This window comes from Oncorhynchus tshawytscha, linkage group LG33, assembly GCF_018296145.1.
Source record: "Oncorhynchus tshawytscha isolate Ot180627B linkage group LG33, Otsh_v2.0, whole genome shotgun sequence".
Classification (NCBI taxonomy): domain Eukaryota; kingdom Metazoa; phylum Chordata; class Actinopteri; order Salmoniformes; family Salmonidae; genus Oncorhynchus; species Oncorhynchus tshawytscha.
This window is the reverse complement of record NC_056461.1, coordinates 25,639,378-25,655,901: the sequence shown is the minus strand read 5'-3', so window position 1 is coordinate 25,655,901 and position 16,524 is coordinate 25,639,378. Positions and strand designations below refer to the sequence as shown.

Here is a 16,524-nt window from a genome sequence, read left to right as displayed (position 1 = left end):
CTAATGAGTTGTTTGGTTAATGGTCCTGCTTAGCACTCAACCCAATGCCTATTTGGTCGTTTATTTCCGGTGCACATCAGTGTGTTAAGCACCGGTGGAGAGGGCTGGAGAGGGCAATTGAGCTAGGAAAACAAACACTTACAAGGCCTCTGACGCAAATGCTCCGATTTTGATTTCACTACAATAAGTAAACAACGTCTGAGTGTGTGTGTGTGTGTGTGTGTGTGTGTGTGTGTGTGTGTGTGTGTGTGTGTGTGCCACCCACCTGATGGTAGTGCCTTGTAGCAGGTCTATCTTCTTGTTGAGCTCAGCGATGATGCTGTGTAGCTCTGTGATCCTCTCCTCGTATCGTAGGGTGGTCCGCTCCTGAACGTCCTCATGCTCCCGCATCAGATAGGACTGCTCACACTGACAAAACACACATTATAAATGTGTTATGACTCAACCCAAGACCAAGTTATCCCACTGAGCTAAAGCCTTAATATCCAAGTGGCATCCTATTCTGTTATTTGCACATTTTTGAAAGGCGATTCTCTGTTGGTTTGCAAGGTTGGTTGTCTCTCGCACACACACACACACACACACACACACACACTAAGGGCTTTTCTGGGGAGTGTCTACATGAAGCCCAGAGGTTGGGAGAGAGAGAAATGTATGAGCTTTCCCCTCAGCTATATTACAAGTGGAGGATGAGAAGAGGTGAGTGAGTTAGAGTGAGAAAGAGAGATCAGGCTTGAGCGCGTGTGTGTTATACTGCACTTCCTGGAATGATCTCCGCAGATTGGTATGTTTTTCTGGCCTGTGTCAGCGGTTGAACATGAAAATGAAACAAAGCCAGACAAAGAGGGGTCTGCCTAGTGCGTTACACAATGTAACATTAATCAAGCATTAACATTACTGCAAACTATCTCCTACAACTACTATGGACTTATTCACAATGTTTTAGCGTTTTGACAACAATTCCTGTGTTTATGAATACAGAAATCTCCCAAGTGGGGCTCCCGAGTGGCGCAGCGGTCTAAGGCACTGCATGTCAGTGCTAGAGGCGTCACTACAGACCCTGGTTCGATTCCAGGCTGTATCACAACCGGCTGTGATTGGGCGTACAATTGGCCCAGCGTCGTCCGGTTAGGGTTTGCCCGAGGTAGGCCGTCATTGTAAATAAGAATTTGTTCTTAACTGACTTGCCTAGTTAAATAAAGGTTAATAAATCCTCTAGTGACTCCCCATCCCGCATGCGGGAGTGTAATCATCGCCTGACACTAATTAGCATAACGCAACGGACATAAATATTCCTAGAAAATATTCCTATTCATGAAAATCACAAATGAAATATATTGGAGACACAGCTTAGCCTTTTGTTAATCACCCTGTCATCTCAGATTTTCAAAATATGCTTTACAGCCAAAGCTAGACAAGCATTTGTGTAAGTTTATCGATAGCCTAGCATAGCATTTTGTCCAGCTAGCAGCAGGTAACTTGGTCACGGAAATCAGAAAAGCAATCAAATTAAATCGTTTACCTTTGATGAGCTTTGGATGTTTTCACTCACGAGACTCCCAGTTAGATAGCAAATGTTCCTTTTTTCCCAAAATATATTTTTTTATGGCGAAATAGCTCCGTTTGTTCTTCACGTTTGGCTGAGAAATCGCCCGGAAATTGCAGTCACGAAAACGGCGAAAATTATTCCAAAATAGCTCCATAATATCGACAGAAACATGGCAAACGTTGTTTATAATCAATCCTCAAGGTGTTTTTCAAATATCTCTTCGATAATATATCCATCGGGACAATTAGTTTTTCAGTAGGACCGATTGGAGTAATGGCTACCTCTGTATTTACGCGAGAATCCCTCTGGGAGCATCAGGTGACCACTTGCGCAATGTAGCCGCTTACGGGTATTCTTCAACATAAATGCGTAAAACTACGTCACAATGCTGTAGACACCTTCGGGAATACGGAGAAAGAGTAATCTGGTTGATAGCCCATTCACTGCTCAATAGGGACGCATTGGAACGCAACGCTTTCAAAACATGAGGCACTTCCGGATTGGATTTTTCTCAGGCTTTCGCCTGCAACATCAGTTCTGTTATACTCACAGACAATATTTTTACAGTTTTGGAAACTTTAGAGTGTTTTCTATCCTAAGCTGTCAATTATATGCATATTCTAGCATCTTGTCCTGACAAAATATCCCGTTTACTATGGGAACATTTTTCTTTTCAAAAATGAAAATACTGCCCCCTAGTCGCAACAGGTTTTAAATAAATACTTTTCTTTTTATCACACTGCCAAATGAATGTGACAAATATCATAGAATTGCATGATGTTGATAGAAAAAGCATAAACCTCTGTCATGCAGAACATTGAGTCGTGTGGAATATAGCTGGGACGATACAGTTTAAATTATCGCAGGCATTTTACTGACATCGTTCATTACGACATGTAGCCTATAGTAGAGACATGTGAAGTGAATTGAAATTAAACGTGAAGTGAATTGAAATTAAATAAGTTTGCTAATATTGTTAATGGGACAACTGATGAGTACAACCATCCAACAAGTAGTAGTAGTAGTAGTAGTAGTTTAAAGGTGTCATGCCCTGACCATAGAGAGCCCTCGGGGTTCTCTATGGTGTTTTAGGTCAGGGCGTGACTAGGGGGGTTTCTAGGTATTATATTTCTATGTTGGTGTGTGTGTGTATGGTTCCCAATTGGAGGCAGCTGATGATCGTTGCCTCTAATTGGGGATCATACTTAGTGTGTCGTTTTTCCCACCTGCGATGTGGGATATTGTTTTGTTTGAGTGACAATGTGCGCTACGCTACGTATTTCACGATCATTATATCTGTGTTGTTTTGGAAGTGTCACTATCATTAAAATGTGGAACTCTACTCACGCTGCGCCTTGGTCTAATTATTCATACGACGGTCATGACAAAAGGATCATTTAAAAACCTACGGTGCACATTGTTATAAACGTATTGTTTTATTTGTCATTATGCCATAAATTCAGACAATATATTGCGATATGGATTTTTATCCATAACGCCCAGCTTTAGTGTAGAATCTTTCTATATGCGACCTTCTAAACATTGCGCCCCATTGAAAAAGTCTAAGACCCAGGTTTCTGAGAGTAGGATTCAAGGTCAATAGGTCAAAAGTCAAAAGCTTAGGGAGTCAGGGGTGTACTTCATCCTAAACAAAAATGTCTGTGTGTAAAAGGTTGGGGGTTCAGGTGACGAGGTATGTGCCTCAGGCTGACACAGCCATCAAAGTCCCCACGTTGAGACAAGAGCCCCAATGTGTGTGTGTGTTATCCTGGGTTGAGTCAGGAGTCCTCCAGTTAAATGGCCAGCAGTGGCAATTCAAATAGCTGAGTGGCTTTAGCTCCCTACCCCATGGAGAACTTCAGGGACAAAGAGCAGCTTCCACTCAGCCATTATCAGGTCACACAGTATGACGCGTGTCACCAACTGTCATAACACCCGTCCACTGATGCCCAGAGGCACAACAGTCTCTGATAGGAAGTGACATGTGGTTTATGGCCAGGGCCAAAACATATTTTGAGAGCAGTTTGGCTCTGACCTTCATAGGCTGTTTTCAATCAAGATCTCAGCGATCACTGCCTCATTGCCTGCATCCGTAATGGGTCTGCGGCCAAACGACCACCCCTCATCACTGTCCAACGCTCCCTGAAACACTTCTGCGAGCAGGCCTTTCTAATCGACCTGGCCGTGGTATCCTGGAATGACATTGACCTCATCCCGTCAGTAGAGGATGCCTGGCTATTCTTTAAAAGTGCCTTCCTCACCATCTTAAACAAGCATGCCCCTCTCAAAAAATGTAGAACTAGGAATAGATATAGTCCTTGGTTCACTCCAGACCGGTCTGCCCTTGACCAGCACAAAAACATCCTGTGGCGTTCTACATTAGCATCAAATAGCCCCCGTGATATGCAACTTTTCAGGGAAGTCAGGAACAAATATACACAGGCAGTTAGAAAAGCTAAGACAAGCTTTTTCAAACAGAAATGTGCATCCTGTAGTACGAACTCAAAAAAGTTCTGGGACACTGTAAAGTCCATGGAGAATAAGAGCACCTCCTCCCAGCTGTCCACTGCTCTGAAGCTAGGAAACACTGTCACCACCGATAAATCCACTATAATTGAGAATTTCAATAAGCATTTCTCTACGGCTGGCCATGTTTTCCACATGGCTACCCCTACCCCGGTCAACTGCCCAGCACCCTCCACAGCAACCCGCATGCGCCCCCCACCATTTCTCCTTTACCCAAATCCAGATAGCTGATGTTCTGAAAGAGCTGCAAAATCTGGACCCCTACAAATCAGCCGGGCTAGACAATCTGGACCCTTTCTTTCTAAAATTATCTGCCGAAATTGTTGCAACCCCTATTACTAGCCTGTTCAACCTCTCTTTCGTATCGTCTGAGATTCCCAAAGATTGGAAAGCTGCCACGGTCATCCCCCTCTTCAAAGGGGGTGACACTCTAGACCCAAACTGCTACAGACCTATATCTATCCTACCCTGTCTTTCTAAGGTCTTCGAAAGCCAAGTTAACAAAGAGATTACTGACCATTTCGAATCCCACCGTACCTTCTCCGCTATGCAATCTGGTTTCAGAGCTGGTCATGGGTGCACCTCACCCACGCTCAAGGTTCTAAACGACATCATAACCGCCATCGATAAGAGACATTACTGTGCAGCCGTATTCATCGACCTGGCCTAGGCTTTCGACTCTGTCAATCACAACATTCTTATTGGCGACTCGACAGCCTTGGTTTCTCAAATGATTGCCTCGCCAGGTTTACCAACTACTTCTCTGATAGAGTTCAGTGTGTCAAATCGGAGGGCCTGTTGTCCGGACCTCTGGTCTCTATGGGGGTGCCACAGGGTTCAATTCTCGGACCGACTCTCTTTTCTGTATACATCAATGATGTTGCTCTTGCTGCTGGTGATTCTCTGATCCACCTCTACTCAGGCGACACAATTCTGTATACCTCTGGCCCTTCTTTGGACACTGTGTTAACTAACCTCCAGACGAGCTTCAATGCCATACAACTCTCCTTCCGTGGCCTCCAACTGCTATTAAACGCAAGTAAAACTAAATGCATACAATTCAATCGATCACTGCCCGCACCTGCTCGCCCGTCCAGCATCACTACTCTAGACGGCTCTGACTTAGAATACGTGGACAACTACAAATACCTGGGTGTCTGGTTAGACTGTAAACTCTCCTTCCAGACTCACATTAAGCATCTCCGATCCAAAATTAAATCTAGAATCGGCTTCCTATATCGCAACAAAGCATCCTTCACTCCTGCTGCCAAACATACCCTCGTAAAACTGACCATTCTACCGATCCTCGACTTCGGTGATGTCATCTATAAAATAGCATCCAACACTCTACTCAACAAACTGGATGCAGTCTATCACAGTGCCATCCGTTTTGTCACCAAAGCCCCATACACTACCCACCATTGCGACCTGTACGCTCTCGTTGGTTGGCCCTCGCTTCATATTCGTCGCCAAACCCACTGGCTACAGGTTATCTACAAGTCTCTGCTAGTTAAGCCCCGCCTTATCTCAGCTCACTCTTAGCACGCGCTCCAGCAGGTATCTCCAGCAGGTATAGCTCACTGGTCACCCCCAAACCCAATTCCTCCTTTGGTCGTCTTTCCTTCCAGTTCTCTGCTGCCCATGACTGGAACGAATTGCAAAAATCTCTGAAGCTGGAGACTCACATCTCCCTCACTAGCTTTAAGCACCAGCTGTCAGAGCAGCTTACAGATTACTGCACCTGTACATAACCCATCTGTAAACAGCCCATCTATCTACCTACCTCATCCCCACACTGGTATTTATTTATTTATTTTGCTCCTTTGCACCCCAGTATCTCTACCTGCACATTCACCTTCTGCCGATCTACCATTCCAGTGTTTAATTGCTATATTGTAATTACTTCGCCACCATGGCCTATTTATTTCCTTAACTTACCTCATTTGCACTCACTGTATATATACTTTTTGTTTTCTTTTGTTCTACTGTATTATTGACTGTATGTTTTGTTTATTCCATGTGTTGTTGTATGTGTTGAATTTCTACGCTTTATCTTGGCCAGGTCGCAGTTGCAAATGAGAACTTGTTCTCAACTAGCCTACCTGGTTAAATAAAGGTTAAATAAAAAAATTAAAAATAAAATAGGCAAGAACTTCTACAAGGGCCAAAGGCTTGGTCTGTCTGTCCTCAATCAGAAGTACATTGTGAGGTGAAAAGCCCACCAAAAGTCTAAAATTATTTTTGTGAGTGGGGAGTTCTGAACAAAAGGTCACCCCAATACAACAGTCAAATAAAAAATCATCCACTTCTGGAAAACATGCTCTTTTGGAGCCAAACATCCTCCTTAGACTTCTAGGCACCACATATCCTGGGCATAAACTTGTTTAACTGAAATGTCCTGCATATTTACGACTTTTTATTTTAGACCAATGAGAGGGTTCAAATGTCAAGAGTGGGCACATCTTACAACAGGTTTTATTTCATATACAGGCTCCATAGCTCCTAACTCAGTACTTTGTCTGAGTTAGGACCTGACAGGCATCATTGACTTGTGTAGATCCTGACTTATAAGGATTCCAGTCATTACTCTCTATGCAGACACTAACAGAATGAGATGTGTAGATAGTTTGTATCATAAAAAAAGACACTGGAAAGTGGAAATGGGAGCCAAATGTTTCAATTGTCTGCCAGTGCTGATATAGGCCTAGTGCTATCTGTAGAATCTTGGTATGATGACATCACTATCTAATCGATCAGTCTCTCTACAACTACCAATGTCAGGTTTCATTCTATTCACTCCTCTCCAAACACAATGGCATCCAGTGCAAGTACAGTTCAAGCTACTTCTTTATTTTCTTTAACTCATGGCCTATCCCTCTTCATCTAAATCCAGCGGAACAGGTGGGAAACCGACAAACCAAATAGCTTCTAGCATCAATATTTAACACAAATTACAGTAACAGATTGCCTTTTGTTTAAAAACATCACCACGAGGAAAATACCCATAGTCGATGTAGGTGCCAGCAAAAGTATTCCACAGCTCTTTGAACCAGTGCTGTGTCTGTTTGTAGGGTTCCAGGGAGACACGCAGTGGTGGCCCACGGAGAGAGACTGAGTCTAACAGCCTGAGGGAGATGCTTCAGAAGGCCATGTCTGAATAAACAGCTTCTTAATTTAAAGACAATTCCCCAGGCATTTATAGAACAGGTACTCACACAATCTGTCTCGCTATTACACTCATTCCATTAGATAAAAAAACGTTAGCACACCCATTCATTCTGTCCACACACACACACACACACACACACACAGAGAGAGAGGTAGAGCCCGAAACTCCCTCCTAGGAGAGTGCCAGTGTCAATCACTGGGACTGGGAAAACTACAAAGCAGATCGAAGCTAAGCAGTTGGCATGGTTACTGAGGCTTCCTGGTTCCGGTGACATATGGGGAGTGTTGCTTCATGCCAAATCAATTTCCTCATTATTTAAAAAGCAAAGCTTCTAGTAAATAATACGATACTATGAGCAATGTAATGGGAAAGTGATACCCGATTGCTGAAAATAGTTCCTTTCGAGCGCATGCTAGATAGTAACAACCAAAAGATGATCTCCGTGATGATGTTTATCAGAATTCTGCATCTATTCTCGGACGAGTAACAACTCTGATTGGAGCATAAGGACTGGTTGTTTTGGGAGGGAGGGGAGATTTCCGAACACAATCCAATAGGTAAGCCATGCAAATCAGTGCCTATGTGACGCGTCAGCTATTCCTGGATATTCTTCAAAAAACATACATCGAAAGAATATCTTATGTGAAGCCAGTTCAATTCCATTTTACTGTAGTTCTTTAACATCCATCAGAGCAGTTTGGTTATTATTCAAAGATACAAATCCTACAAAGGAACTTCTGCATACCAGAGAGTTCTAAACCACAGGTGCAGAAAAGAGGAGGGGGAAAGAGGAACCATTTACACAGGGTTTCACAAATGATTGATCATGATGAGAGATCCACTGCAGCTGGCTTTTGGACATAAATGTTATTCAGATTTGTAAGGCTTTAGATGAGGTGGTGGTGGTACCCACAGCATTACAGCAATTATCTTGGCGTGGGACTTTGAATGGTAAGCTTAAGTTAAGGTAAAAGGTGAGTTCACAATACAGAATATGAATCCATGTGAATATACAATATGTACATATATTGTCCGGTAGAGTACCTGTGCTTTGGCCAGTCTCTTCTCTAGCAGCTCTCTTTCTCTCTCCGTCTGCACCAGCCGCTTGTTCAGCTCCACCAAGTCCCCCTTCCACGAGGCCAGGGCTGTCAGCTGGAGCTACAGAGAAAGGGGAGAGAAGAGAGGGTTAGAACCATAACACACACACACAGGCATGGATACAAGCACACACATACACAGACCAAGTTACAACAGATACAATGATTACAGAGCACACACACTTCCAACCTCCACACTCTCCCTCGAAGAGTTTAAGCCCTGATACAGAACAGAGAGAGCGCTAACTTTATCATGTGGAGCATGTAGACTTTTCACTTGGGTGGGCTGAGGTGTCACGCACACACACACACACACACACACACACACACACACACACACACACTCTCTCTACTCTATTCAGTTAGCCTGCTCACAGTCATTCTTTAAGCCATATGCATTTCTAATGCCAAAAATCGACATAGGCCCACATTTTCCATGGAAAAATATGAACAAGGTTTTTAAATGGTAGATTAAGATTAACACAATAAACTAAAAAAAAACAAGTCCTGCTTTCTCATATCGAGAAGAAAGTCTCACAAAAGATATGCCTAGGGGCATTAGAAAACTCTTACCCCTTACCTCAGCATACTGCAACAGAAAAACACGACAAACTTCTCTGCGACAACCTTTGTTTCATCCTGCAGTGTGGAGGCTTAACTTTCAGAGAGGAATTAGAGCTGTCATGACTAGGCAGAGACTGAGTGCAGATACAAATGGGGCTGCATGCCACTAAGCTACAATGAGAGTCCTTTCCAAACTAGACAAAAGGAGCAGACTTGGTTTTCAAGGGAAGAAAAAAAAAAAAGACAGACCAACCTCCATATATACCCAACACAGATCTGTGATGTTAAAGTTAGCCTCCACTGCTAACCTAACTCAAACCAGCCCCTGAGGATTTATTTTCACTACTTGAGTTCTATCTGTAGTACAGTGGTTCCAAAACCTTCTGAGACCAAACTAAACCACTTCTAATTTTATTGTGGATCTCTAGACAAAGAAATGTTACTAGCCTAACCCTTGACCATTTTTTTTTTACATCACCTTTATTTAACCAGTTGAGAACAAGTTCTCATTTACAACTGCGACCTGGCCAAGAATAAAGCAAAGCAGTTCGACACATACAACAACACAGAGTTACACATGGAATAAACAAAACATACAGTCAATAATACAGTAGAAAAAAATCTATATACAGTCTGTGCAAATGAGGTAAGATTAGGGAGGTAAGGCAATAAATAATAAGTAATTACAATATACCAATTAAACACTGAATGTGCAAGTAGAGATACTGGGGTGCAAAGGAGCAAGATAAATAAATAAATACAGTATGGGGGTGAGGTAGTTGGATGGGCTATATTACAGATGGGCTATGTACAGGTGCAGTGATCTGTGAGCTGCACTGACAGCTGGTGTTTAAAGCTAGTGAGGGAGATATTAGTCTCCAGCATCAGTGATTTTTGCAGTTCGTTCCAGTCATTGGCAGCAGAGAACTGGAAGGAAAGGCAGCCAAAGGAGGAATTGGCTTTGGGGTGACTAGTGAGATATACCTGCTGGAGAGAGTGCTACGGGTGGGTGTTGTTATGGTGACCAGTGAGGCAGGGTTTTACCTAGCAGAGACTTGTAGATGACCTGGAGCCAGTGAGTTTGGCCACGAATATGAAGCGAGGGCCAGCCAACGAGAGCGTATAGGTTGCAATGGTGGGTAGAATATGGGGCTTTGGTGACAAAACGGATGGCACTGTGATAGACTGCATTCAATTTGCTGAGTAGAGTGTTGGAGGCTATTTTGTAAATGACGAAGTCGAGGATCGGTAGGACGGTCAGTTTTACGAGGGTATGTTTGGCAGCATGAGTGAAAGATGCTTTTTTGCGAAATAGGAAGCCGATTCTAGATTTAATTTTGGATTGGAGAGTTTACAGTCTAACCAGACACGTAGGTATTTGTAGTTGTCCACATATTTTAAGTCAGAACCATCCAGACTAGTGATGCTGGACGGGCGGGCAGGTGCAGGCAGCGATCAGTTGAAGAGCATGCATTTAGTTTTACTTGCATTTAAGAGCAGTTGGAGTCAACGAAAGGAGAGTGGTATGGCATTGAAGCTCGTCTGGAGGTTAGTTAACACAGTGTCCAAAGAAGGGCCAGAAGTATACAGAATGGTCTCATCTGCGTAGAGGTGGATCAGAGAATCACCAGCAACAAGAGCGACAGCACAATCTCAAGAAAAAAAACCCAGTAAGAATTGTCCGCAACCCACCATTTGGCAAACAGGCTACACAAAAACAATTCAAAACATGCATGTAGTCCATACAGGCTTACAATACTTCAAGGAGAATCTTTTGGACTCAGTACTTTCTACAATAACTCGTGAATAGTACATTATTGGTGAAAAGTCAGCTACACAGTACTCAAAAAGAAAGTGTTGTTCATTCACACAACTTCAAGGTGAATCTTTTCTACACACCATTTCACTATTCCTACATTTCTCTATACACAGAACTCCATACAAAGACTATTTTACTAACATAACTCTGGACAGAACAAGTACAGTATGTATTGCTGCGTAAGCAGCGGTGTGAATTAATTAACCAGCGATACTGTGTTTCCTCTGCAGTCTCTGATCAGTCCTGAGGGAGAGAAACACCTTGAATAAATCCTCTCAGGAAGTGAGAGGGACTGCAAGGATCACCTGCTATTCAGAATGGGCCATTAACACTCAAGCAGAGAGGGATGGAGGGAGCATTTAAAAAAAGCCCTAATTCATAGATAATATAAATCAATCTAGGATTAGATCTATACAGTATTAGCTTTCATATTGATATACTGTATAACACTGTAGTGTGCATGAAAACTTAGGTTAGGCCTGCATGATAAGTCAAGTGAGTGAGACAATGACATAATTCAATGCCTTGTGCCTAGTTTTACCAGTAATCACCATTTGCTCAACTGAAGGGGCCAACCACCAGAACTAACATTACTTCAACAGGAAACCCTGTTCGGTCCACATCCAATCGATTGTTTGTGTAGCCTGTTTGCCAAATGGTGGGTTGCAGCCAATTCTTACTGGGTTTTGGCATGAGATTGTGCTGTGGTCACGGGAGAGAGAGAGATCAGAGGTAAAAGGAGGAAATGACATGGGAGACAGAAAGGCATGACGTAGAGGTAATTGGTGACCCCATACAATATTTATTTATTTACTTACTCTCTCATAATGACAAAGCGAAAAAGGGGTTATAGAAAATTTGGCAAATGTATTAAAAATAAAAAAGCAGAAATAGCTTATTTACATAAGTATTCAGACACTTTGCTTTGAGTCTTGAAATTGAGCTCAGGTGCATCCTGTTTCCATTGATCATCCTTGAGATGTTTCTACAACTTGACTGGAGTCCACCTGTGGTGAGTTCAATTGATTTGACATGATTTGGGAAAGCACACACATCTATATAAGGTCCCACAGTTGACAGTGAATGTCAGAGCACAGGATTGTGTCAAGGCATAGATCTGGGTAAGGAAGGAACCCAATGGTCACTCTAACAGAGCTCCAGAGTTCCTATGTGGAGATGGGAGAAACTTCCAGACGAACAACCTTCTCTACAGCACCCCACCAATCAGGCTTGAGTGGCCAGACGGAAGCCACTCCTCAGTAAAAGGCATGGCATCCCACTTGGAGTTGACCAAAAAGCACCTAAAGACTCTCAGACCATGAGAAACAAGATTCTCTGGTCTGATGAAATCAAGATTGAACTCTTCGGACTGAATGCCAATCGTCACGTCTGGAGGAAACCTGGGACCATCCCTACTGTGATGCATGGTGGTGGCAGCATCATACTGTTGGGATGTTGTTCAGCTGCAGGAACTGGGAAACTAGTCAGGATCAAAGGAAAGATAAACGGAGCAAAGTACAGCGAGATCCTTGATGAAAACCTGTTCCAGAGCACTGAGACTGGGGTGAAGGTTCACCTTCCAACAGAACAATGACCCTAAGCACACAGCCAAGACAACGCAGGAGTGGCTTCGGGACAAGTATCTGAATGTCCTTGAACCTGATCAAACATCTCTGGGGAGACCTGAAAATAGCTGTGCAGCGACATTCCCCATACAACCTGACAGAGCTCGAGAGGATCTGCAGAGAAGAATAGGAGAAACTCCCCAAATAAAGGTGTGTCAAGCTTGTCGCGTCATACTCAAGGCTGTAGTCGCTGCCAAAGGTGCTTCAACAAAGTACTGAGTAAAGGGTCTGAATTCTTGTGTAGGGCTGTTGCGGTGACCGTATTACCTCCACACTGTCAGTCATGAGTCATGAAGGCAGTCAAATTCCACGTGACCGTTTAGTCACGGTAATTAGGTTTCTCCAAGCTCTGATGCTGCTGATGGTCATTAGTAGCCTACCAAACTTGCTAACTGCCTGGTACTCAGCACTCTATTGTCCCTCTAATCACTGTGACATCAATGCAAATCTAATCAAAAATCTAATCAAAAACTTAATGAGAGCCCATGAGCTCATGTTGCGCAACATTTCTATAGGCTATGCAATTGCGCAAGAAAACAGAGTGATGGCCTCTACTAAAAAGAGGAGGGTCCCATCAGCTTTCTATGGGCTACGCCTACTATATTTATTTCTCAACTTTCCTAAAATTAAGCACATTGTATATCAATACAACAGGAGTATAGCCTACCTGGCTAGCATGAAAATGAACCACAGGAAAAGTGTCCTCCTTTAGCCATTTAAGTGCATAGATGACTTAATTTTCTTCCCGCTACACCTGTGTCGAGACAGGTGCATGATAATGTTCCATTCTCAAGAAAAACACATTTCAGACATATTATTTATTTAAAGCCAAGAATAGTCTGATGGGTGAGAATATTAGCCTATCACTTGTGAATGATGCCCAGCATAAGAAACAATACCTCTTTTTTTGGGGCAACTTTTTCTAATAATAGTCGCACACCTCATGTAGCCTATATGTTTTGAAGGTTTATACCACAACTAAAGCCTCCAAATAACTTCTTAAAATTAGGCACATTAATCCGCTAACTGACATACATAAGCAGCGTGTGAGTTTCAAATTTGGGGAAGACAATTTTCACCATAAAAATGTACCCTTATATTAAAAGCATTACATGCATAATCGCATTTGCGGTTACTTTTGATAATGGTGTTTACCCGCTAATGGAACATTCACGCTTGTAGCCTACTACCATGTGGGCACAACGCAGCACTCCGGGCCAAGGGCACAACGCAGCACTCCGGGCCAAGGGCACAACGCAGCACTCCGGGCCAAGGGCACAACGCAGCACTCCGGGCCAAGGGCACAACGCAGCACTCCGGGCCAAGGGCACAACGCAGCACTCCGGGCCAAGGGCACACTAGCCACTGGCCGCAAAAGGCAGGGATTTTTAGGGTGCATTACGGCCACAAAGAGAAGGCCAACGTGAAATTCGAAGCATTATCAAGTGCTTGTCAAATTGTGAATGAGAGACTAATGAAGTGTGTACAGCCTGCGCAAAAAAAACAAGCAAGGCTCATGCATTTCAAACAACTTTTTTCAAATCATCATTAGTGTCGCATCACACAGCCTTACAATGTATTAAAAACCTAAACATATAGCCCAACATTTGTAGAACGACTAAAGTTACATTAATAATAACTATAAGTAAAGCATATAGAAGTACCTATTTCTTTGTTAACCGCTCAACACAGAATAGCCGCATGTGCGCACTCCCTCAAATTGTTTGGAGAAAATATTTATATTTTATTCAGCTTTGTTCAATTGTATTTTTCATACTATAAAATAATGCCATGGAATTCTAAGCAAATCTTGTCTACTAAATGAGCTAGTGTAGCCCACAGAAATTTGGCATAGCCAGATGAGGACCTAACATAAGAACAACGCAAAGTATGCTATTCTGTTCTTCTGAAATAGATGACATTTTTTTCATATCATGCTTCTTTAGACCTGTCTAAAATAAATAATGGATTTATTGTGAAGGTGTAAGCTATATTACATGGATTTATAAGACTTTTTAAAATATAGATGTTCCAATGGTCTGCATCAGTGGCTTGAGGCTGTGTGTGGAAGCCAGGAGATGCTAAATGTGTTTGTTAATTAATGGTCAATAACCGTGAGACCGACAGTTATTTGCTTGACAAACACCGTCTGACAAAATTTTGTGACCGCCACAGCCCTACTTATGTAAATGTGATATTTCTGCTTCGAGATTTTTAATACATTTGCAAACATGAAAAAAAAAGGTTTTGCTTTGTCATTATGGTGTATTGTGTGTAGATTGATGAGGGGGAAAAAAACATTTAATCCATTTTAGAATAAGATTGTAGCGTAACAAAATGTGGAAAAAGTCAAGGAGTCTGAACACATTCCGAATACACTGCATGTTGAAGAGGGTGGGGGCTCAAGGGGGATCGCTGTCTCAGCCCATGGCACCGTGGAAAAAAGTTTTTTTTGTCAATTGTTGTTTGTGTACATGGATTTTATAATATCGTATGTTTTCTCCCAACACCGCTTTCCATAAGTTTGTATAACAGACCTCATGCCAAATTGAGTCAAAAGATTTTTTGAAATCAACAAAGTATGAGAAGAGTTTGCCTCTACATCTCTCTCTGTCTCCCCTAGCCATTTCAGCTTCTAGGGGCAAGTTCTCATGGGTAAAATGATAGAGCCCCATGATGCACTTCCATTATCTATGTTGAGGGAGTAGGGTGCAGGGTGGTTCTACAGGTGCCACCCAGGAATCCAGAAGTGTCCTTTTCAGATGGAGGGCAATCCTCTAACTTCTCCATCAGTACCACTCAGTGTGTCCATGTCAACCTTACACACCTTCCTTTAAAATAGCCTAAAGCATGACCTTTCATTCTAATATTACTTACCAGAAAGAGAAGGTAGAGATACATTACCAGGTAGAGATACATTATCATTAGTGGATAATGGAAAAGTCATATCTAGCAATTAAATGCAAGACAGTGCCGTATATCAAAATGGTATCCGCATGGTCAGTTATGTATGCTCAACCATTTGAGTCAAATTGAGTAATCTGAAAGCTACATACTCATTGACCTTATGAAGGTTGTCCCCAATCTGTGTCTGTGAGCTATTAACTGAAGATAAAAGGTCTTGATGCCTCTACCACCATTGTAAAAATCAGGAGACCTACAGTACAGGGGGTTTTGTACTCTAGAGCCTATGGCTAAACCCAAGCTATAAAAGTCAAACACTAGGTAGTGAGTAGGATGTTTGTACTGTGTACACTACCAAGAGTAGAAATGTGTACTAACTAGGGCAACATTGTACATTAGCCATCACTAAGGAAGAATGAAGCAGGTACAAGCTTTATTCAGCCTAACTATGCAGCTTATTTATCAAATAGCTACCCTTCCTCAGGCCAGAAGAAAAAAACGTCAACCAATGGAACAATGAATTACCCGGTCAGGGTCCACAAAAAGAAGCTCTGAAAGAGGCTGGAAGCAATCTCTCACCTCGCCGCCTTGCACCAAAAATAGTTTGGTGCTCCACATGCTGAGGGAAGTCGACGTGATTCATTTGTCTAATTTGTGTTATGGCCAGAAGACAGAGACAAATGGATCACATGGGAAGTCTTCGATGCTGAGGCTAATTTAATACATTAGAGCCAGGCCTTGTGTTCTACATTTTATTTTGCCAAAGCTGCAGCAATCCGCAGAGTTCTTTTCAGGGCAAGTGGAAAAACGTGGCCTTGCCGGCTGCTGGCAAAATGCTAACACTGAAGCTTTTCTGTGTTGAGATTCATTGCTCTCCTGATTGAACTCAGATATAGGGTCAGTTTTTACCCTTAACAATCAGAGCCTTAACAGTTAGGTCAGGGCTTTCAAACATGCAGTTCAAGAGACATTTATTCCCCCCACTTGTGCTCGCAATTGAATTGGTATAGAACAATTCATGCAACAGTACCTTATACGAAATGAGGCAAGAAATTGCTTCATGTAGAATTATTTTATATCATAATGAACACAGTGTACATAACAATAGGAACACCTTCCCAATACTGAGTTGAACGCGCTTTTGCCTTCAGAACAGTCTAAATTCATTGTGGCATGGACTACAACGTGTCGAAAGCATTCCACAATGATGCTAGCCCATGTTGACTCCAATGCTTCCAACAGTCATGTCAAGTTGGCTGGATGTCCTTTGG

The 16,524-nt window shown here is 42.6% G+C and overlaps 1 protein-coding gene across 4 annotated transcripts in view; it reads right to left on the bottom strand.

The window, feature by feature from the left end:
* LOC112233454 (colorectal mutant cancer protein-like) overlaps nucleotides 1-16,524 on the bottom strand; it is a 125,896-nt gene that overhangs the window by 59,617 nt on the left and 49,755 nt on the right. For all 4 annotated transcript variants that reach the window (XM_042311043.1, XM_042311044.1, XM_042311046.1 and 1 more), the window contains 2 exons: nucleotides 8,289-8,402; nucleotides 266-408 (listed from right to left, as the gene is read on the bottom strand). In XM_042311043.1, coding sequence (XP_042166977.1) covers nucleotides 266-408; nucleotides 8,289-8,402 — 257 coding nt within the window. The remainder of the gene's footprint in view (nucleotides 1-265; nucleotides 409-8,288; nucleotides 8,403-16,524) is intronic.